The sequence below is a fragment of the Dromiciops gliroides genome, chromosome 4 (genome assembly GCF_019393635.1).
Source record: "Dromiciops gliroides isolate mDroGli1 chromosome 4, mDroGli1.pri, whole genome shotgun sequence".
In the NCBI taxonomy this organism is placed as follows: Eukaryota; Metazoa; Chordata; class Mammalia; order Microbiotheria; family Microbiotheriidae; genus Dromiciops; species Dromiciops gliroides.
The window spans coordinates 2,680,228-2,705,248 of NC_057864.1; the positions used below are offsets into that span (position 1 = coordinate 2,680,228).

Consider the following 25,021-nt stretch of genomic DNA (forward strand, 5'->3'; position numbering starts at 1 on the left):
CTGGCCAGAGGCTGGCTCTTTGTCCACTGCTCTGTGCCCTTTTTTCGAGTCTATGCATTTGTCTGAAACTTTCTAGATGCTTCAAGTGTTTAGGCAACTTTATGTGGTTAAATGATAGGCTCAACATGCAATTCTTTAAATAAAAGTTGGGTGTTTTGTAAGAAAAACTAGTCCAGAGAAGCATAAACACTTAGCTCAGGAGGTAAGCATGACTCAGACCAAGTGGGTTTGAGTGAAGACCACAATTCTACTTCAGAGCATTTCTGGAGAGGGAAATATTTGAAATACCGTAATTCTTTTCTTCTGTGTGTCCTTTAGAAAGTTTGTAGGTGTAAGTGATGGACTCCCGGCTTCTTACGCTGCTTCTCACATGCTGCACTTCAAAATGGACGTTTTCAGCATTGGGAAAGAAGACGTCTATTCGGCAGAGCTCCAGGAAATGCGTAGCGAACAGCGTAAACGCCTACAGTGGGGGCCAGAAACTTCATATTAAGACTCATCCAGTTAATTAAGTGATCCCATTCAAGTAAACTCAGTCTCAGAGGGACCGAGCTGGAGAGTCATGGTCTGCTTATGATACACTTTGAAAATCTTCCCTTAGACACAATGTTTCCCGTGCATGGGCTTGTCGGGCCCAGGGTCTCATTGGGACAGGGCGCTCCCCGGACTCAGTCAGCAGCCTTCCCAGCAGGCACAGCACCACCAATCCATCAGCATTTCTTACAGGCCAACTTGGCTCCAGGTGCTCTGGAGCAGATTCCCTGTCTACCAAAGGCCATCTGCAGCTCATGGTCCCTGAGGACTGCCTGGGGCTCTGAGAAGTGGGGTCACTCGCTAGAGTCACCCCCACAGCCAGTGGGGCCCAACCAAGCCGCCCGTCTTTCTGACTCAAAAGCACCTGTGTCCTCGCACATGCACACGCACCCCCACGCAAACATACATGTCATTGAAAAACAAAAGCAGAGGTTTCTGACTAACCTACAAGGAATATTTGGACCATATGTGTTTCCTCTCTAAAGGCCTTCTGAAAACACACTCTGCCTGTCAGCCCTGGAAAGCAGGTGACTAACCCTCCTTCTGCAGATCTGCCTTTAGAAACCTCATTCCTCTTCCTGACGTCACGGCCTGCCGGGCAGAGCTGGCGTCCCATGCCAAGCGTAGACGGGCCAGCTCCTGCTATGGGATCCTCCAGGGTACCTTTCCTGTTCCCACCTCCTAACTCCACACCACCTCCTACTTTTCCTAGGCATTTATCTGACCTTCTGTTGTAATTATTTGTATAGGTACCATGTGGAGAGCCAGCTGGATTTATCAGTCAAGACCCCAGTTCAAATCCTGCCTCAAACACATGCGATCTTGGGCAAGTCATTTCACCTCGGTCTGCCTCGTTTTCTTCATCTATGCAGTGAGGATAATCAGAGCACCTGCCCCTTGAGGTTGTTGTGAAACTTCACCAAGATCACAAATGTGAAGGGCAGATGTGGGTTCTCCTTACTGTTGGTATTTATCTTGTTTCTCTTCTAGTGTTCTGCACATGGGAGGTTATTATTGAAGCAAATGATTACAGGAAACAACTTCAGAGGAGATGACTGCTGACAAACAAGAACATCTAGACTTCCCTCCAACATTTTTACAATTAATTAATCCCCTTCTTTTGTCATTTCAGGGTAAGGCATCAAAATAATAATACAATCTGAGGGCAGTTCTGAGCCAAGATACCACCACTAGGACAGGCAGAGACAGGAACCAAGGGGAGCATTTTGAGAATGGGAGTGACGAGCCATCAGAGAGACTGCCTCTGGGACTGCGGAGTGGTGAATCATTTGTTTATAAAACGATAATACTTTCAAAATCTCATATCTTAAATCAATTGCACTAACTCGAATAAACCCCTCTTGACTAAACATCTCAAAAAACAAGAAAAGTCTGTTCGGGTCCCCTGGAAGTCCAGATCTATAATCCTATTGTTAATTTAAGATTCATTAGCTAATATGTAGGTTATTTATAAACTTATTTCTTATAACCTTATTTCTTCCCCATTAGACAATCTTGCTAACAATCCTATCAAAGGAGAAGTGAAACTTAGCACCTCTGTTTTCCGGCCAACTGCTTAAGTATTACGCTCACTGAGCACTAAGGGATGTTTTACTTGCCGGGGTTGGGAAGGGACTTTGTGAGCCATGTCCATGAAAGTCAGTTAGATGCTTGTCTAAATGAAAAAAAGTTACATCAAAAAGTAATTGAATGAATGCATCAGAAATGTGGAGGAATACCTTCAAGCTCAGCAGATATTCACAGACTGCGTAACAGATGCCAATGCCTTCCTCTGTGTTCGTACCTCTGCCAAGCTCATCCATTAAAATGAGGGATTTGTCATTAGCATTATGTAGTATATACGCTATCTAGGGGAAAAATAACATTACTCACTTCAGCTACAAAGCTGTCAGGGTGATCACACAGTTAGGAAAAATACAGATTATTAAGTCATCTGAAATGAGACTTGACTGAGAGATCGGCCTCAGAGTAAAAGATCACTCTTCCTTCTTAGATTTGAGACCAATAATTACAATGTAATTACAATATCAGTGTCTGATGGGGATATAAAAACCCACTGCGTGTGTGCATGAGACAACATAAAGAGCAAGTCTCAACATTTAAATTACAATGTCTTAGACTGAGCACAAGAAAATAAAGCAATAAATTTCATTTTAGGCTAATGGGGGGAAAACCCAAGATACTAATGACCTGTAAATTAAATATTTGTCTTTCCAAATTCATTTTAACATAGTTAAAATGATCATCACTACAAAGAAAGCAACAGGAAAATTTATACCAGTACAGAACTCACAGAAGTCTAAATCCCCAAACCAACAAAGCCAGAAGATTTTCTTGAAAGGACACCAAGGGGTGGCTAGGTGGCACAATGAGTAAAGCAACAGCCCTGGATTCAGGAGGACCTGAGTTCAAATCGGCCTCAGACACTCGACCCTTACTAGCTGTGTGACCCTGGGCAAGTCACTTAAGCCCCATTGCGAAGAAGAAGAAAAAGAACAAGAAGAAGAACAAGAAGAACAAGAACAAGAACAAGAAGAAGAACAAGAAGAAGAAGAAGAAGAACAAGAAGAAGAACAAGAAGAAGAACAAGAAGAACAAGAACAAGAAGAACAAGAAGAACAAGAACAAGAAGAACAAGAACAAGAACAAGAAGAACAAGAACAAGAAGAACAAGAACAAGAACAAGAACAAGAAGAACAAGAAGAACAAGAAGAACAAGAACAAGAAGAAGAACAAGAACAAGAACAAGAACAAGAAGAACAAGAAGAAGAAGAAGAAGAAGAAGAAGAACAAGAACAAGAACAAGAACAAGAACAAGAACAAGAACAAGAACAAGAAGAGACACCAAGTAATAGTCTTCTTCATGGCATGATATCTTCCCAGCAGAGAGATCAGCCTCCATTCTATTTATTACATCAAGCAGCCACAATCTGATGTAGCAAACTTTATCAATCAGGTATGATTTTCCTATTAAACTAAACTTCTCAAAGGCAGAGACTATCAATCCATGAATCAACAAATATTTATTGTGCATTTACTATGTGCTGGGTACTGTTCTATGCCCTGGAGATAAAAACAAAATTAAAATAATTTCTGCCCTAAATGAACTTACAGTCTAATGGGAAAAATCATAGCTAGGCATTTTTAAAAAGGATTCACAGGGGCAACTGGGTGGTGCAGTGGATGAGGCACTGGCCCTGGATTCAGGAGGACCTGAGTTCAAATCCAGCCTCAGATACTTGACACTTACTCGCTGTGTGACCCTGGGCAAGTCACTTGACCCCAAGTGCCTCACCAAAAAAAAAAGGACTCACAAGGTAACTGGGGGGAAGGCTCTAGCAGCAGTGGGAACCACAAAAGGCCTCATCTAGAGAGGGATCTTGGAGGGAAACCCTTGGAGAGAAGTATGAGTATTCCAAGCATGGAAGGCAGTCTGCGAAATCAATCACTGGTTCTCTGTCCATTAATGACTTCATCAATCAAGTTCTCCCTAGGTGTTGGGCCCTGCTCTAGGTACTTAGGACACAAGTGCAAAGAACGACACAGTCCCTACTCTGAAGGAGCTCACAGTCTATCACAGAAGAAAACAGGGCCATGTTGGTATGTGTGTGCGGGTCCATCCCAGAGATCTGATCTACCTGAGCCTTGGAGACCCTGTGAATGGCAGTTCGGGCTTTCTTCCCTAGAAGGCAAAAGGAAGAGGTAAAGGTGTCAGGGAGAGGAAGTGCACCCGGGGTGGCAAGGTGCTGGGAGCTCGGGAGACCCCAGAGCATCAGAGGCACACGGCCGTCTGCAGGAAGAGGCAGATGGCTGAGGTGGGAAGCACTGCTCTAGCCCGCCCTTCTTGAAAGGAAGAGATGCATCCATTTCCCCTCATCACTGTCATGACTTTGCAGGTGTCTTCCAAAGGAGCCGGTTTCTCTGAGAGTTTCTTCCCTGTGTGTGTCTGGGAGGGGACTATGGGGCACAGAGGAGAGGGGATGCCCTCATCCCAAGTGACCAGGGCTTGGGGATTTCCCCAGCCCAGAGCAGTCCTGTGCAGCACTGTATATTTCATTGGAGGCATTTACAATACAATGCTGAGAGAAGGGGCCCATAGGTCTCAGCAGACTGACTGCCAGAGGGGTCTGTCTGAGACATACGTGTGTTCTAGAGCCCCTGACCTAGAACACTGACTGCCCCACAGTGGGGGTTTGGTAACTAAGTGATTGATAAGTCCTTCACACTGATGTTGAAATGACCTTCCTATGCCCAGATCTGCTTACGCCCCATCCCTGCTTCAAAGCCTGGTGTTTGAGGTCCTGGTCAGCCCCTCCCCTGCTCCCTTTCTGAAGACTCTGCTGGGTCCCGAGCACCCTAATAACCCAGGACCTTACAAAGTGCATTGTTCTACCCCTCTGATGCACCGACGGTCACATGCACTGCTGTCTGATCCCTGGATTGTAAAGCCAATGAATCCAGGGACTGTGTCTCATCCAGACGTTGTTCCTGCACAGGCCTAGAAACACAGCAGGTGCAGGATGTGTCTGAATGAATGCATGAACACCCCCCCCCCCCCCCCCGGCCTACAGAGAATAAGCCAATGCCTGCTGACTGCCTCCCTGTATAAGGGGCACACGCCTGTAATGCAAATGAAGCACAAGCATTTGCAGGGAATTGGAACTATCCTAGGGCTGGCCAAGGAGGCCGATTTGATTCCCTTTAACCCTTTCAGCTGACTGGAGAGTTAGTCCACGAAAAGGATACGAAGGATATGAAAGCATTTAAGATAAGAGAAAGTTTTGTCGCAACAAATTAAAGCATGATTAAAAGTAGCTTGCTACCAATCCAATATTTTAAAATTGAGCTTAACAAGGACAATATAAAAGGTATCAATAATTACAGAAAGTTTGTTTTGGGGAGACAAATTATTTTTATGTGTTCCATAAAAGAGGATATGCTTTCCAGCTAAATGACTATATTACCTCTCATTCACTGATGTAAATTTTACTGTGTCACATGGGACAGTTAGGTGGCACAGTGGATAGAGCACCCTGGAGTCAGGAGGACCTGAGTTCAAATCTGACCTCAGACACTCGACACTTACTAACTGTGTGACCCTAGGCAAGTCACATAACCTCGGTTGCCTCAAACATCCAGGGCCATCTCCAGTGGCCCTGATGCATAACTTGCCACCGGACCCAGATGGCTCTGGACGAGAGAGTGAGGCTAGTGACTGCACAGCACTCCCTCATTTAAATCCAATGCCATCAGCCTCCCAAAGTCATAGTCTTCTTCCTGAAGGAAGGACAAACAACGAATGTCAAATAACAGATAAATTGGGAAGTTGCCTCTGCTGCCTTCCGCCTCTCAGGATTAGGCATGAACATATTTGTCTGTTTTAGTATGTGCACAGTCTAATAGCTGAATTCAGTCCGTTCATGACATTAGAAGAATTTCAGTTGGTACCTCTTTCATTTCTTTCATGAATGTTGACGAATTTGTTTCTATATCATCATCCATACTGATTCTAGTGAAAATCTGTTCAGTGATTCTGAATGAAGAATATTCTGCAGGGACAAATGAACCTGTGGAATTAAAAAAAGGTGTTAGGTATAAATAAGTTCAAAGTGAAAAGAAATTCTTCTATGAAAATATATTAGTACCAGACGTTTTCTCCTCTCGAACAACAGTTAACACATATACTTGCAGAGATAAAAATTTAAGAGTATTAGTCACATGAAGAAGAATGAAAATTGTCAAAAATTAAGAGAAAAATTTAAATGGGAAGAAATTAATTTTAGAAAAGCAATTGAGGTTTCATTATCAAAAACTCTTAGAAAAATGTTATAGCAAATGCAACTAGAAAACATTGAAGACTGATTACACAGCAGTAGAATGTAAGAAGAAAAAAACAACACTAAGTTTTCATCCATAAAACAAGGCTACTGCCCTAGAGGACATGATTCCAACTATCCCAGATTTTATATCCCTCTCTTGAAAGCAGATCTCAACAGCTCAACTGATAAATCTGCTCTCTAGAAAGAATGAGACCACAAAATGCACTTTAATTCCACTGGACAATAAAAGCATGCCATTATTTGCATGTAAAAAATGATCAGCATTAAAATTTGTGGGGAAAAAATTCTAACTTCTATTCTCAAATACAAATTGATACTATCAGAGAGAAAATAGTAGCCCATTAAATTCTGAAGGAGAATAAGCTTTTCTCCTCATCAATTCATTGTCCAATCTGGAAAGAGACAATCCTAAGAAAGGTTTAAAAGCAGCAATTTTAAAAATCAGTCTCAAATGGTCCAGTCGACCTGAGATCGCATCAGTGGACTGATACAAATCCCCAATTTGTCGGTAATGTGAGAATCAGAGTGCCACCCCCTTGCTGAGAAAGACATTGTCAGAACCAGGGCAGCAGAGGAGAAAGCATGTGACTAGCGTCCAGAAGTTACATCTATTCACAGAACCGCCTGTAAGTCTTGTCAATCAATGCCACCAGCCAATCAGCTTAGAGCTGGCATGTAGGGCTCGTGCCTGGGCAGGCCTGCGGGGAGCTTCCACTCCAGGAAGAGAACAGGGATCTTTTCTTTCTGCTGGAGATCTCGTTGGGGCAGCTGCAGGTGCAGGGAGCTAGGGTCTTTCCTTCTGAGCTCCATGTGTTCTCTTACTAACCCCTATTATACTTTAATAAATGCTTAATGCCCCAAAGACTGGTGCTACGAGTTTCTCATTTAAGGTGATCACACATTAGACTTTTAGACATCACAGTAATTTTATAGTGTTATAGCATTGTCTGTGAGCGGCCTTGCCCATGGTCACACATCTGGAACACATCCGTCGGGACTTAAAGCCTGATCCTTCGAACTCCACCGCTGACTACAACACGCTGTCTCTCTTTTTTTTCCCAGAATCCAAGAACCCTGTTTATATAACTGTATCAGCCTTTCCTGAGGGTTAGGAAAGAGCAAAGCAAAATTAAGATAATTTTAAAAAGAAGGCTTGTTTTACATTAAAGACCCTAAAATTGTCTAATATCCAAACAATAAGAGAAAATAAATGAGTATTCTGACAGCGTTAACCAAGGTACCAAAAAGAGAAGGAACGATCTTTTTATTCTAATGGAAAGAGCACTAAACTGATGATGACAGGGCTTAGAGAGGGCACATGGATCATCTCTCCATATTGGATATTAGCAGTTTTCCTCATTTAGTTAGTTATTATCAGTGGCTTGATGTTTCTCTTCATTCCTGTCTTAGAACTTCAAAGTTTCTCTCCAGCCCTCTCTGATCTTTTCACCAGGAATGTTGGAAAGTCCTCTATTTCACTAAAAATCCATTTTCTCCTTGTAACATTATAATTGGTTTTGCTGGATAAGTTACTCCTGTCTGTAGCCCTGTCCTTTTGCTTCTGGCATATCATACTCCAAGCTTTTTGCTCCTTCATGGGGGTGGCTACTAAATCCTGTGCAACCCTGACTGTGGCTGCCGGGTATTTCAAGTCTTTCTTTCTTTGACCTGGGAGCTCGGGATTTTGGCTGTGATGTTCCTGGGAGTTTTCATTTTGGAGCTTATCTCAGGAAGTGATCAGGGGTTTCTTTCTCAGTCTACTTTTCCCTTTGGTTCCAAGGGATCTGGAGTTTTACTTGAAGATTTCTTGAAATAGAATGTCTGGGCTCTTTTTGGACATGGCTGGCCCCACCAAGTTCATATGCATATGTGGCACGACTAATGGATGAGCTGTCACCTCAGCTTCCACTGGGCTGGGGTCCTCCCAAAGGTCACTCATTGTTCCTCATGGAATCAATGTTACACTGAGAAACCAGACCTGGACTCTGACTCTCAGACTCCTGTGGCTTTCCTGAACTTTTGAAATTCCCACGGTCATCTGATTTCACACTAGACACTGGAGACTAAGGAGTCACTCAATGAAGCCAAAGAGTAAGAGGCAAAAGAGGAGATGGCTGAAGCTGATCAGAACCAGCTACCAGGTGAGGCTGTGTATTACCAGCAGCTTGAGGGGAACTCCTGCTTTGGATCAGCCTTCTATAGCTCTTAATATGGTCCACTGCATGTACACAGGTGGAGCTTAATAAATGCTTACTGAAAGAGTAGTGACTATTCAAGGATTGTTAAGAACAGTTACTAAAAACATACATAAAAGGAATGATCTCAAGTTGTTTCTAGAAGCCTAGAAATTAAACTTTTGGCAATAAAAGGATCTGAATAAAGGATAATATGAGTATTTATAATAAAAATGGTCACTTACCAATTTGGGCCATAATCTGACAAAGAGCAATCTGCTTTAAATATGTTGATTTCCCACTCATGTTTGGTCCAGTAACAATGATGAAATTGCTCCCCTCGGTAATGTAAGTATTATTAGCCACAGGCCTTTCCATAGATATCTTCTCAAGGATAGGGTGCCACCCCTGTTTGATGGCTAATGTGTCAGTGAATTCTGGTCGAACTAAAAGAAAAAAAGGAAGATTTAAAAAATATCATCACAGAGCTTTTTAAAAAATAATAATAATAGAGTGCCTCCAGTGCCTGTCAAGAGTCTTCAGCACCAGCAGCTTCTGAGGCTCCGATCACGGACTGGTGAGGGGGTTCGGCGGTAGGCCGGGGTGAAGTGGAGACAATATTTGCTAGAGTTGGGGCAAAGTGCCCTGGGTCTGAACCAGTGGGCTGAATCAAGTGGTTGCGGCCCAGCAGGGGAGGGGCACAGGCACGCCAAGCTTCTGACCATAGAGAATCAGAGAATCAGAGTTCAGACTTCTGTTTCCAGGTCAAAGAGAAAGCAGCTGTGGTTACTCACAGGCCAGGCAGGCTGAGAAAAAGCCCAATCAGCCCCTGGGCCACACTGTAGCATGAACAGTGTGTCCTGGAAGCAGTGCCACACTTTAAGAAGGAGTTACAAGCCAAGAAATAGTAAGCCAGGATGAGTAGGCAGAGAAAGCAGAAGACCATCAAAAACTTCTCTGGGGGAAAAGTAGACCACAGTACATCCTCAGAAGAAGAAGATAATAACAGGGTCAAAGCTCCAACATCCAAAGCTTCCAAGAAAAATATGAACTGGTCTCAGGCCATAGAAGCTCTCAAAATGGACTTTGAAGAGAAAATAGGATAGATAGAAGGAAGATGGGAGGAAAGAATGGAAAGAGAAATGAGAACAATGCAGGAGAGTCATGAGAAAAAAGTCAACAGTTTGAAAAGCCAAATGGAAAATGAGATTAAAAAAATGTCTGATGAAAATAATTTCCTAAGAATTAGGATTGAACAAATGGAAGCTAGTGACCTTATGAGAAACCAAGACACAGTAAAGAAAATCCAACTGAATGAAAAAATAGAGGGCAATGTGAAATATCTCCTTGGAAAAACAGCTGACCTAGAAAATAAATCTAGGAGAGATCATTTGAAAATCATTGGACTACCTGAAAACCATGACCAAAACAAGAGCTTAGACACCATCCTCCAAGAGATTGTGAAGGAAAATTACCCTGATATTCTAGAAGCAGAAGCTAAAATAGAAATTGAAAGAATCCATTGATCACCTCCTGAAAGAAATCCCAAAAGGAAAACCTCCAGGAATATTATAGCCAAATTCCAGAACTCCCAGGTCAAGGAGAAAATATTGCAAGCAGCTAGAAAAAGGGAATTCAAATATTGTGGAGCTCCAATAAGGATAAAGCAAGATCTAGCAGCTTCTACATTAAAGGACCAGAGGGCATGGAATATGATATTCCAGAGGGCAAAGGAACTGGACTACAGCCAAAAATCATGTACCCAGCAAAACTAATCATAATCTTTCAGAGGAAAGAAATGGAATTTCAATGAGAAAGAAGACTTTCAGGTATTTGTGATGAAAAGACATGAACTGAATGGAAAATTTGACTTTCAAATACAAGACCCTGGAGAGGCATAAAAAGGCAAACAGGAAAAAAAACTTCATGAGGGATATTAAAAGATGAAACTATTTACATTCCTGCATGGGAAGATAATACTTCGAACTCATAAGAACTATCTCGGTAAGGAATTCACAGAAGACACAGGTCTGAACTGAATATGAAGGGATGATATCTGTAAAGCATTTTTATTTTGTTCTTTGTGGGGCAGACAGGGTGGAGTATCTTATGTCTGGGGCCGTATTTGGGCTTGGGGCCTCCTGGGTCCAGGGATGGTGCTTTGTCCACTGTGCCACCTAACTAACCCATGATGACATCTTTAAAATAGGATTGAGGCGTAGGAGGAATAGACTGGGGGAGGAGGAAGGGGAGAGATGGTCTGGGGAGAGGTAGATCATATGAAGGAAACAAGAAAAAAGCTTATGGAAGGGAGGGGAAGAGGGGGAAGGAGTTGGGGAGTGAGTGAACCTTAATATCATCAGAATTGTCTCAAAAAAAGGACTAACATACATACTCAAGTAACTTTAGTAATACATTTTTTGCCCTGAGGGAGGGGAGGGAGATAAGGGTGAGGGCTACGAAGATGGGAAGGAGGAAAGGGCAGATTGGGGGAGAGAGTAGTAAAAAGCAAAACACTTTCAAGGAAGGTGAAGATGTTCTGCATTACTGCACCAGTACGACATATTGAATTGCTTGATTTCATGGGAAGGGTTGAGGAGGGAGGGAAGAAGAAAAATTTAGAACACAGAATTAGCTCAAAGACCTTAATCTCATTGGAGTGGGCTCATGGAGGAAATAACATTCACACCCAATTGGGAGGGGAAGAGGATAAGGAAGGAAGGGTGAAAAAAAAAGGAGTGCAGAGCAGGGGAGGGGACAGTCAGAAGTAAAACACTTCTGAGGAGGAATAGGTTAAAAGAAGATAGAAAATAGAGTAAATGTCATGGGAAGGGAGTGGGACGGAGGGAAATAGTTATGACAATTGACTATAATGGCAAAACATATGGTACCTACTTTGCTGGGCTTTTATGAAGAAGATTCTCTGTCAAACTTAAGGTTATGATGAACATGATACCATCAGAAAAACCTGGAAAGACCTACATGAACTGAAGCAGAGTGACATGCACTGTATACAAAATAACAGCAATAGTGGGGGATGATCGGCTGGGAAGAATGTGGCTATTTTCAGCAAGGCAATGATCCAATGTAACCCTGAAGGACTTATGGAAATTGCAACCCATCTACGGAGAAAGAACTGATAGTATCTGAAAACAGATGGAAACACTTTAAAAAATTTTTTTTTCCTCTTTGACAATTCCTTAATCTGAAGTTTTGGGTTCTTTTACTATTTTCTCTCCCAGCCTAGCTAATGTTGGAATGTTTTCCATGACTTCTCATGTATAACTTATTTTGAATTGCTTGAGTTCTTGTGGGTGGGGAGTGGGAATGGAGGGAGGAAGAGAAGTTGGAACACAAAGTTTAAAAAAATTGCTGTTAAAAATTTGTTTTTACATATATTTTGGAAAATAAAAGTCTATTCAAAAGGGAAATAATATTAATGATAATAATTAAAAAAACATTTTTATTTATAGTTTTGGATTCCAATTTTTATACCTCTTTCCCTCCCTCTCCTTCCTCTTCCCTGGGATGGCAAACAATCAGATATGGGTTATACATGTATGATTATGTAAAACGTTAACATATTTATCATTTTGTACAAGAAAACTTGATTTTAAAAAAATGAAAGAAAGTAGAAAAAAAGCATGCTGCAGTCTGTTCCATCAATATCAGTTCTCTCTTTGGAGATGGATACTATGTTTCATCCATAGTCCTTTGGGACTGTCTTGGATCATTGTATTGATGAGAATAGTCAAGTCATTCATAGTTCTTCATCAAACAGTATTGCTGTCACTGTGCACAAGGTTCTCTTGGTTCTGCTCGCTTCACTCTACATCTGTTCATACACGTCTTTCCAGGCCTTTCTGAAGTCATCCTGCTTGTCATTTCTTATAGAACAATAATAATCCATCACCATCATATAGCACAGCTTGTTCAGCCATTCCCCAATGGATGGGCATTCCTTGGATTTCCAGTTCTTGGCCACCACAAAAAGAGCTGCTGGAAGTATTTTTGTATAAATAGGTCTTTTTCTCTTTTTGGGGATGTCTTTGGGATATAAACTTAGCTGTGGTATTGCTGGATCAACACAGAGCTTTTACATTTTTTCCTTCCTATACTTTAGTATAAGGCTGATGGTAGAATATTAAACAGCTGATTTGAGTCATTGGGAATTTGAATCCTAGCTCTTCCATTTACTAATTGTGTAATCATACATTATTCCACTTCTCTAGGCCTGTTTCCTCTTCTGCAAAACAAAGGTTTGAACGAGGTGACTCATGAGGTCTCTTCTAGCTCTGAACCTAACATCCTATGAATAAACTAAATTCAAGATAAAAATTAACATTTCGTGCTTTAAATGGGTTTTTACCCATGTTGGCTGATGCTCTACTTATCATGTCTCTTTTCTTCAGTCAAATCATCCTGAAGTCTATGGTGTGATGCCAAATCCCATTACCCATCCAAATACTGTCTGGCTTATCAAAATCATTCTGAAAATGTGGTATCTAGAACTGAACACAGTATAGTAGACCACAGGATGTGGTCTAACTAGCAGAGTGTAATGGAGGTGCTTATTTCTTCATTTGGATTCTCTCTTTCTCTCTCTCTTCCTCCTTCTCCCCTTCCTCCCCCTTCCCTCTCTCTCTCTCCCCCCTTCCCCTTCCCCTCTCTCTCCTTCTCCATCCTTCCCTTTCTCTCTCCCTCCCTCCCTACCCCCTCTCTCATGACCTCTCTCTCCTAAGACTGTACCATTGGGTTTTTTTGGCTGCCATATCATATTATTGGCCACCATATTATTGAGTCTATAGTCTTCTAAAACCTCCAGATCTTTCCCGGAGGACTAGTTGTCTTTTCATGACTCCCTCATTCTGTATTTTTGAGATGATGTTTTGATCCTAATGAATTTCACTTCATCAGCTTCAGGCCATCACACTAGTCTAGCCTGTCGAGTGCCTTTCAGATCCTCACTCTTTCCCAACTCTGTATTGTCTGGAAAAGCGACACGTGTGCCATTTGTGCCCAACTTCAACCTCCTATACAGACATTTTAAATGAGCTGTCAATGAGTTCCCATGGTTCTGTTTAGATAATTCTCCCTTTTCATCCTTGGAATAATTTGTGTATTAGCCAGAAATTCATTCTTGGGAGCTGCTCATTCTCCTTAAAGAAATTTAGGCCATGGGATCCTACCTATCTAGACTCAAATAGAAGTCACTAGGGGTTCTGTGTCAAATTGTTTTATTTTATTTTGTTTATTTTTTGCAGGGCAATGAGGGTTAAGTGACTTGCCCAGGGTCACACAACTAGTAAGCGTCAAGTGTCTGATTTGATTCTGATTTGAATTCAGGTCCTCCTGAATCCAGGGCCAGTGCTTTATCCACTGCACCACTTAGCTGCCCCTATTTATTTTATTTTATTTTTTGCATCTGTGTCAAATTAGAAAGAGATCTCAAATGGGGTGCTCCAGGGATTTATGATGGGCCTTGTTTTAACATATTTTATCAATAACTTGGATAAAGCCATGTCTGGCATCCTTATTTAGTTTGCATATGACACAAAGCTGAGAGGGATAGCTAATCCACTGGATGACATAACTGCAATCTAAAAAGGTCCTGAAAGGCTGAACATAATGAAATTCAATAGAGATAAAAGTCTTACACTTGGATTCAAGAAATTAAGAGTACAGGTACAAGCTTGAGCCAGCATGCTTAGTCAGCAGTTTGTCTAAAAATGATCTGGGGATTTCATGGAACGTAAGACCAAAGGAGTCAGCAGTGTATTAAAGGAGCCCAAAATGACTGTGTCATTTTGGGCGATGTTACGAAAGACGTGGTTTCTTGGAATAAAGAGGTAACAGTCCTGCCATATTCTCCCCTGACACCCCCCACCTCCAGAGAACTGTGTTCAGTTCTAGGCACCATGATTCTGGAAGGGGATCGATAAACAGAAGGACATCCAGAGGACAGCAGGATAGTGAAGGATTTCCATTCCAAGCTGCAGGAAGATCAATTGATGGGAATGAGAATGTACAGCTCACGAAGAGAACATTCATGGGGGAAATGATAGCTATCTCAAAGTAATGGAAAGCCTGGCATTTGGAAGAGGAATTAGACTTGTTCTTTTTCTGTCCTCCTCATTCTCTCTCATCCTCAATCTCTCCCTATCTACACATAAGCAATAAAACCAGCAAGAATGGCTAAAAAGAGAGATTCAATTAAAAATAATTATAACAGTAACAAAATACCTGGGAATGTATCTTCCAAGATTCAACTAAGGATTATATGAATCTAATTTTTTTTAAAATTCTGCATAAAATAAAGATATTTAAATAATTGGAGAAATATTAATTGTTCATGGGTAGGTTATACACATAGAATAAAAAGAGATACTACCTAATTTGCTTATTCAATGCTATGCCATTCAAGCTTTGAAACTATGCCTATGCCCCCTAAAAAAATCAAAGAGGAAAAGCATCTATATGCTCAAAAATATTTACAGAAACTCCCTTGGTGGGAGCCAAAAATTGAGAACTAAGTTCTATACCTAGGCAATGGCTAAACAAATTATGGTATGTGAATATAACAGAATATTATTCTGCCAAAAGAAACAATGAAATGGAAAATTTCAGAGAAAACTAGGAAGGCTTTTATGAACTGGCACAGAGAGAAGTTAACAGAGCTAAGAGATCAATTTATATAATACATTATGGAGAAAAACAGCTTTGAAAGACTTTAGAACTTTTGTTTAATTTTGTTTAATTAAGATAATTTGATAATTAAGAGGTGTCCCTCCGTTTTCTCATCTGTAATATGAGCTGGGAAAGTGTATGGCAAACTACTCCAGTATCTTCCCCAAGAAAACCCCAAAGGGGATCATGAAGAGTTAGACATGACTGAAAAGTGACTGAACAACAATACACTGTAACTGGAAAGAGTAACACCAAAAATTGATTGAGTTTGGCCCAAAGAAGAGGAGAAATTGAACCTTCTTCCCTTCTTTGCAGGGGTGGGAGATTATGGGCATAGAAAATTACTTTTGTTATCAGATTGTGTGGATTTGTTGGTTAATTTTACCAAGCTGTTTTTCTCCTTCTCTCTCCTTTTTTTTTTTCCTGAGGGAAAATATTTGGAAATGAAAGTGATGTAAAAATAGATATAAATAAAAATTTAAAGAATAAAAAAGAGACAAAAGGCAGAGTAGTTTAGTGGTGCTTAAACCAGTCAGTCTACTGAGTGCCTACTATGTGTCAGATACCATGCTAACTGCTGGGGACACAAAAAGAGGTAAAAGACAGGGAAATTTTATACCTCTAAATGTTTACATGGATAAAACTGAGAAAGAGCAGATCAATTAATTGGGCATGCAAATAAAAAAGCTAGAAAAATAACAAATTAAAAATTTCCAACCAAACTCCAAATTAGAAATTCTGAAAATCAAAGGAGAGGTTAATGAAATTGAAAGTAAGAAAACTATTGAACTAATAAATAAAACTAAAAACTGGTTTTATGAAAAAAACAAACAGATAAACCTTTGGTTAATTTGATTTAATAAAAGAAATAATAAAATCAAATTACCAATGTAAAAAATGAAAAGGGTGAATTCATCGCCAATGAAGAGGAAATTAAAGCAATAATTAGGAGCTTTTTTGCCAAATATATGCCATGGTGGAGTCCTACCAAATTCCTTTTATGACACAGATATGGTTCTGATGTTTAAACTAGGATGAGCCAAAAGAGAGAAAGAAAATTATAGAACAATTTCCCTAATGAATACTGATGCAAAAAATTTAAATAAAATATTAACAAAGAAATTAAAGCAACTGATCATAAGGATAATACACCATAACCAGGTGGGATTTAAACTAGGAATGTAGGGTGGGTTTAATATTTGGAAAACTATCAGTATAATTGACCGTGTCAATCACAAAATCAACAGAAATTATATGAATCTCTCAATAGATGCATAAAAAAGCTTCTGACAAAATGCAACACCCATTCTTATTAAAAACACCAGAGCAAAGGAATAAATGAAGCTTTCCTTAAAATCAACAGCAGTATCTATCTAAAACCATCAGCATTATTATCTGTAATGGGAATAAGTTAGAAGCTTTCCCAGTAAGATCAGGGGTGAAATAAGGATGTCCATTATCACCACTATTATTTAGTATTGTACTAGAAAAGTTAACCTTAGGAATAAGAGAAGAAAAATAAATTGAAGGAATTAGAATAGGCAATGAGGAAACAAAACTATCACTCTTTGCAGATGTTATGATGGTATACTTAGGGAATTCTAAAGAATCAACTAAAAAACTACTTGAAATAATTAACAACTTTAGCAAAGTTGCTGGACATAAAATAAACTCATATTATTCATCAACATTTTTATATATTACCAACAAAGCCCAGCAGCAAGAGACAGAGAACTTATATTTGAAATAACCATAGATAATATAAAATATTTGAGAGCCTGCCTGCCAAGAATAACCCAGGACTATATGAACACAATTAAAAACACTTTTCACACAAATAAAATCAGATCTAAATGACTGGGAAAATATCAATTGCTCATGAGTAGGCTGAGATAATATAATAAAAATGACAATTCTACCTAAATTAATTTACTTATTCAGTGCCATGCCAGTCAAACTACCAAAAATCATTTTATAGAGCTAGAAAAATTAATGACAAAATTCATCTGGAAGAACAAAAGGTCAAGAATATCAAGGGAATTGATGGGAAAAATGAAGGAATCGAGAATTATATTATAAAGCGGCAATCATCAAAACCACTTGGTACTGGCTAAGAAAACGGAGTGGGGGAGCAGTGGAACAGGTCAGGTACACCAGACACAGTAATAAATGACCGGAGTAATGTGCTGTTTGACAAACCCTAAGACTCCAGCACCTAGAGTAAGAACTCACTCTGGGACAAAAACTGCTGGGACGCCTAGAAACCAGTATGGCAGAAACTAGGCATAGACCAACATCTCACACCATATACCAAAGGAAAGTCAAAATGGGTACATGGTTTAGACATAAAGGATGATCCCATAAGCAAGTAAGTAGAGCAAGGAACTTTACCTGTCAGATGTATAGAGAAGGGAAGACTTTATGAGCACACAAGAGATAGGACCAAACAAGCCTGATAACGCACCAAATGGATCATTCTGATCATATGAAATTTAAAAATTTTGCACAAACAAAACCAATGCAACCAAAATTAGAAGGAAAGCTCAGTAATCTCAGAATGATTTTTACATCCAGTGCTTCTGACAAAGGCCTCCTTTCTGAAATATAGAGAGAACTGAAATGTATAAGGATACACGTCATTCCCCAATTGAGAAATGGTCAAAGGATAGAAATAGGCAGTTTTCAGATGAAGAAATTAAAACTGCCTATAGTCATATGAATAAATGCTCTCCTGATTAGAGAAATGCAAATTAAAACAGCCCTGAGGTACTGTCTCACACCTATCAGATGGCTAATGTGACAGAAAAGAAAAATGATAAGTGTTGGAGAAGATGTGGGAAAATTAGGGCACTAATTGTTGGTGGAGTTGTGAACTGATCCAACCATTCTGGAGAGCAATTTGAACTATGCCCAAAGGGCTATAGAACTGTGCATACCCTTTGGGTTTTTTGTTTTTTTTTTTTTGTTTTGGTGAGGCAATTGGGGTTAAGTGACTTGCCCAGGGTCACACAGCTAGTAAGTATCAAGTGTCTGAGGCCGGATTTGAACTCAGGTCCTCCTGAATCCAGGGCCAGTGCACCACCTAGCTGCCCCATATGCATACCCTTTGACCCAGTAATACCACTACTAGGTCTGTATCCCAAAAAGATAAAAAAGGGAAAAGGACCTACATGTACAAAAATATTTATAGCAGCTCTTTTTGTGTTGGCAAAAAATTGGAAAAGGAGGGGATGCCCATCCGTCGGTAAATGGCTGAACAAGTGGTGGTGTAGGGATGTAATGAAATACTTATTATGCTGTGAGAAATAATGAGCAGGTTGATTTCAGGAAAACCTGGAAAGATTTACAAGAACGGATGCTGAGTGAAGTGAGCAGAACCAGGAGAACGTTGTACACAGTGACAGCAACACTGTGTGATGATCCACTGGGATAGACTTAGCTCTTCTCAGCAGTGCAATGGTACAAAACAATCCAAAAGACTCATGATGGAAAATGCTATGCATATCTAGAGAGAGAACTAGGGAATCTAAATACAGATCAAAGAATACTGTTTTCACTTTTCTATTGCTTTTTAAAAATTGGGGTTTTTTTTCCTCATGGCTTTTTCCCTTTGTTCTGATTCTTCTTTCACAATATGATATGTAGAAATATATTTAATGTGATTGCACATGTATAACCTATATCAGATTGCTTGCTGTCTTAGGGCAGAGGAAGGGGAAGGAGGGAGAAAAATCTGGAACTCAAAATCTAATAAAAATGTTGATAACTCTCTTTACATATATTTGGAAAAAATAACATACTATTTACAAAAAATTCTATTTCCTCATTTCTTAAAGCACACTAATGCTCCATCACAATTATAAATCACAGCTTACTTAGCCAATATCCTATGGATAGGCATCTCATTGGTTCTCATTTTTCTGCCATCACAAAAGAGCTGCTATAAGGACTTTTCCCCTTTTCTTTGAACACAGATAGGTGTAGTGTCTATCCCTATAGCACTATCAAGCTGTTTAATAATTTCTTCTTTGTAGTGTAATTTGAGATGGGCACTGCTAGGTCTCCGGCTCCCATTAATTTCTATTTCTTTTCATTATTTCTCTTGAGATTCTTAATCTTTTTTCCTCCATGTGAATTTCATTATTTTTTCTAGTTCCATAAAGTAGTTAAGAGTTGTATGGCATTGAATAAGTAAATTAATTTAGGTAGCATTGTCATTTTTATTATATTGGCTCATCCTACCCATCATCAATTGATTTTTTCAATTTAAGTCCATTTTATTTCTGCAAACAGTTGTCTATGATTTTATTTCTATAGTTCTTATATAGATCTTGGAAAGTAGACTCCCAAGTATTTTATATATTCTATAGTAATTTTAAACAGAATTTCTTCTTCCCTGCTGTGTTTTATTGGTATCTTGTAGAAATATGCTTATGATTTCGGGAAGCTAGGTGGCACAGTGGATAAAGCACAGGCCCTGGATTCAGAAGGACCTGAGTTCAAATCCTGCCTCAGACACTTGACACTTACTAGCTGTGTGACCCTCGGCAAGTCACTTAACCCTCACTGCCCCCCCCCAAAAAAAAAGAAAGAAAAGAAAAAAAGAAGTGCTTATGATTTCTGTAGAATAATTTTATATCTTGCAAGTTTGTTGGCGTTATTAATTGTTTCAATTAATTTTAGTAGGCATTTTAGGGTTCTTTAAGTACACCATTATATAATCATCAAAAAGTGACAGTTTTGTTTCTTCTTTACTTATGCATATTGCCTCAATTTCTTTGTCTTGCTACAGCCAGTACTTCTAGAACTATGTCAAATAGATATTATGACAATAGAGTTACTTGTTTCATCCCTGAATTTACTGGAAAAGATTTAATTTTTAATCTTCATTTGAAATAATCTTAGTTCTTGGTTTTATACTATTTATCTTTTTAAAGAAAAGTCTGTTTTTTCCTTTGTCTTCTGATGTTTTTAACAAATTGGTGTTGTGTTTTGTCAAAAGGTATTTTTTGTATCTTGATACAGTCATATAGTTCTTATTTTGTTATTGATATGGTTAATTAAGCCTATAGGTTTCCCAATATTAAATCAAGCCTGAATTCTTGGCATAAACCCCACCTACTCAGAATGTCTAATCTTTATGCTATGTTGTTTAAGTGTCTTTGCTAATCTTCTATTTAAAGACAAATCCATGGTAATTAGAAATACTGGTCTCTAGTTTCTGTTCTGACCCTCTCTGGTTTAACTGCCAAGACCACACCTGTGTTACAGAAAGGATTTGATAGCATCCCTCCTTTTGTTATTTTTGCATACAATTTAGGAGATATTAGAATTAATCATTCTTTGAAAGTCTGATAAGACTGACTTGTGAATCCATCTGGTCCTAGAGCAGTTTGGGGGGCAGGGGGCAAATATGTGAAAGGAAATGGACAAGAGTCACAGAGGATGGAAAGGTACACACGGGTTGTGGTCTGCATTGTTAGAGAGAATGCGTACATTGAGGCAATCAAAGATTTCCTGAAGTTCTATAACACATTTAGTGGTCGAAACCCTGATCTACAAGTTATGTCAAAATTTAGAAGCCCAGGGACAAAGAGAATTTGTTTGACATATGTCAAGTGAAGATGTAAAAACATTCTAGCCTGTTATTGTAAAGTGGAGGCTTACAATAAGAAATTAAACCTTATAATAACGTGACTTACCGTAATCAGAAAGAGTACATGCGTGAGCAAAGGACAGCAACATGTCCAGCATTGACACGATGTCTGAGAGTTTATACAAGCAGTGAATGTGTTCGTAAATCTCACTAAGCAGCTGGCACACTACCCTGAAAACAAATGTTTTGGATTTAGTGTCTCCGTGTTAGAGGTAACGTGGAGAACGAAACGTAACTACAACACAACAGCAAGAGGACTGTCAGAAGGAGGGAACATCCTCTCGAACCAGGCCCCATGAGGGACTTGGGAAGTGGCTATGAAACAAAAAAGAAAAAATGAGGAATGAAAAACGAAGCCCACTGAAACCTTTTTCAATGCACAGAACACAAGGAAGACCGGAAGGAATCACAAACAGGAAAGCTGTGGAAGTTATGGGTTTAATTTATGATATCCTAAAGACTAAATATTACATATTAGACACTTGCAATTTTATGGACAATTCATGCCTCTTTTTCTAATCTACCATGTACGTGGAAATATTCCTATTATTTGGTATTTGTTCATTTCAGAATTTTAAAGAAAGATCATTGTAGATAATGTTTCTTTTTCTGCCCATCCAAATTGCTTCTCTTTATGTTTACAGAACTTTAGCTTCACAGCTTCCCATCTCTGTGCTGATTCTCCCAGAGTCTTAGCTCATGGGACACAACATATTCCTCAATTAAACTTTCTGAAACCTGTTCTCACAAGCCCAGGGCACATGCTAGATTAAGGTCTAACTTTCCTCTCTTTTGCTGTCTTACATCCTTGAAGTCCAAATCATCGGTTCCTCCCAATCTTCTTAACATTCCCACCCCAACCAACAGATCCAGAATAAAACTTGCCGCTTGTTGCTTCCTACATTTTTAAAGGATAAAAATGTCATTCAGATAACTGGAGACCCACCCTGACTCTATCACTGACTTCTCTAAACCTGGTTTATGTTCTGTTTCCTGGACTCATATTTCCTCTCTCTGTCCAGGTAACCTACAGTACATCCTAATGACAAAAATGGTTTCTGTTTCGGCTCCCGATGAACCTTGATTCATATCTTATTCACAGACAATGCTACCCCACCACCCTCCTGTCCCTTTCCACACAAACTCTTGTCAAGGCGCGATCTGTGAGATACATTTGCTTCTTGAATTAGGGCCTCTGACTCATTTTGCTCGCTGTCTAAATCTTGTGCATCTGTGCACAGACATGGGATGCCATGGATTTTATCAGTAGTTCCCTGCTGTGATTCTCCTGTGAACGTCTGGCTTCCTCAATTCTTATTCTTCTTACATTGCAGCTACTTTCGGTGCATTTTACTATGCAGTTTTCTCCTTTGGCCTTCCTTTTCAGTTTAAAGCCCTTCCAATGAGATGTTTCTAATCAGACAAATATATCCTTAGCAGCCCCCGTTAGGCACGCTCTTATCTCTGACCAGGAATCGATCCCTCACACCTCTAGTTTCCCCTTAAATTTATTCATCTTCCACTCTCACGCGTCTGTGGCAGCGCTATTCACCTGGCCTCCTTCCCAGGTTTCTTACTTTAGTAACCCTGTGCTTACCTTTGAATCTTCTCAAGCTTGACAACCACCACCACAAACACAAAACCAAAAAATCAAGAACAGCAGTGAGCATGTAAATAGCACTGTGAGGGTTATTTCTAAGTGATTTACTAACAACCCTGGGAAATAGGAGTCATCATTATCCCCATTTTACAGACAAAGAAACTGAGGCAGAGACAAAGGCCCTTGGGATCACACAGCTAGGAAGTGTCTGAGGCCAGATCTTCATTCATGTCCTGCTGACTCTCCCTCCCAGCAGCCCATCCGCTGTTCAGCCTTGCTAACAATTAATAATAATAACTGTAATAATAACTGCAGCTCTTCAGCATTTCTCACAATCTATCCCTGCTGCTACAACCAGACAAGACAGCCCCGGCTGGCTGTGCCAGCACACTGTGGGGCAAGCATGACCCACAGTGCCCCATCTCAAGGGGGATGCTTGCCCCAGGCTCTGGGCCACACTCAAGCTATGCCTGTGGTTGGTGATCTGTTCCAGAGGCAGTATGGGCTCAGAGGCTAAGTTGCAAGGGTTTGAGAAATGGTGAGAAGCAAGAAAATGAAAGCAGTGGACATGAATAGTTTCAGGTTCGTTTTCAGAGTCTGCCCGTGTGGGGCAGCTAGGTAGCCCAGGGGATAAAACACTGGCCCTGGATTCAGGAGGACCTGAGTTCAAATCTGGCCTCAGACACTTGGCATTTACTAACTGTGTGACCCTGGGCAAGGAAAGGCACAGTCAACAACATACAACAGCTGGAGAGGATGGCCCAGTCCAGGGAAGGGGCTTTGTGCCTGGGCTGGCTAGAGAAGGCTAGGGAAGATCAGGAAATCAGGAGAGGTCCAGGGACAGCAGAACCCGTGGCCTGGCCTGCGGGCACAGCCACAGCTGCAGCCACGTGCTTCTTTCTGCGCGGAGGGCACTGGCGCCCGCCTGGACAGACTTCTGTCCGTTTCCCAGCTCCTGGTGAGCACAAAGGAAATTCATACCCAGAGATGGGTCCTGCCAAGCCTTGGCCCTCCACACTCTGGCCGCCCCTCCCCCTGCCAGTCTTAGCTCTTCTGAATGTCCCCCCACCCAGACCCTGAATTCTCAGTTCCTGGCCTATCGCCTGGGGGCCCATCCTATCATCAAGCTCAACTGGAAATCCCTTCTCCTCCAGGAAGCCTTCCCTCTTTCTCCCGCTGGCAAGAGCCTCTTCTGTCAGGCCTCATTCAGCACCTGATAACTCTCTAAGGAAGGTATCACATGATAGCGTGTGACACAGCCCTCGGCGAGGGTGCAGACCTCTAGAGAAAGCTCTGGGGGGCGAGGGGGGCTCTGTGATTCTGGGCTCCCCACCTCTCCAACTACATTGTGAACATATTTAAACATGCACATGTCTCCCCTCCATGAGGGTGTTTTATTTCTGTATCTGCATCACCAATGACCAGATCAAGGCTCTACACAGCCAGTGCTTAGAGAGAGGCTTGTTAAATAATAGAGAAGAAGGGGGGCAGCTAGATGGCACAGTGGTAAAGCACCGGCCCTGGATTCAGGAGGACCTGAGTTCAAATCCAGCCTCAGACACTTGACACTTACTAGCTGTATGACCCTGGGCAAGTCACTTAACCCTCATTGCCCTGCAAAAAAATAAATAAATAATAATAATAATAGAGAAGATGCTTGATTTCACCCATTTATACTGTCTTAAGAGTTTCTAGTGGAACCTAGTTAGATAATATTTTCTATTTGCTAAAAATCATGATTCTGGATCATTTCCAACCAAAAAGGAAAAGAATTAATAAACTGAAGTTAATATGATTAACATTATCACTCATTAACATCAGCATAACAAATCAAACCAGTTTAGCTCCACAGCTAAATAGTTTAGATTTCCTTACATGTAAGTCATATGGTATATTTCTCTCAGTGATTCTTGGCATCTTTCATTCATTTTAATCAAATCTGTTGATGTGAAGCTATATGTGTTTTTCATTTTAGTAATCTGTTGAGAAATTTAAATTAAATGTTAAAATTCACCAGTTATAATTAAAATAAAAACATTCCTAGTAAATAAAAAGAAAGGTTTAAAAGGTAACCACTGGGTGGGGGTGGGGGGAGCTATCCTATCTAAATATAGAGCAAAAGAACTTTTAAATAAAATAATGACTAAATAAAATTTATTATCTGATCGCATAATTGCTGTGTATAAGAAACACTACTGTCAGAAAACAAATGCCTAAAACTGTCATGTATTTCATAGACTAATCATCTGATTGCCCATATTTGAAGTCAAGAAGTCTTCGCCCTGGGGCTGCCTGTGAGTGATGATGACATGACAAACATGATAGTCCGTGAATTCCTTTTTTCCTTTTTTAACAGAATTGCCCAAACTAGTGGTTAGAAATACTCCCTGCTTCCAGAGCAGACGTCTAGGAGACACAACTGGCAAACTCAAGAATCTGGCCAGTGGCCTTCAGGTACTTTAGAACCCTGATCTCTTAAGCCACTGCAAAACAACAGTTCTCACAGCTT

The 25,021-nt window shown here is 40.3% G+C and overlaps 1 protein-coding gene across 1 annotated transcript in view; it reads right to left on the bottom strand.

Annotated features, from left to right (window-relative positions):
* The window catches only part of MSH4 (mutS homolog 4), a 68,539-nt gene that overhangs the window by 6,229 nt on the left and 37,289 nt on the right, over positions 1-25,021 (bottom strand). The window contains exons 13-18 of the mRNA XM_043999329.1: positions 24,388-24,491; positions 20,959-21,083; positions 8,815-9,015; positions 6,004-6,122; positions 2,274-2,402; positions 289-463 (exon numbers count right to left, since the gene is read on the bottom strand). Coding sequence (XP_043855264.1) covers positions 289-463; positions 2,274-2,402; positions 6,004-6,122; positions 8,815-9,015; positions 20,959-21,083; positions 24,388-24,491 — 853 coding nt within the window. The remainder of the gene's footprint in view (positions 1-288; positions 464-2,273; positions 2,403-6,003; positions 6,123-8,814; positions 9,016-20,958; positions 21,084-24,387; positions 24,492-25,021) is intronic.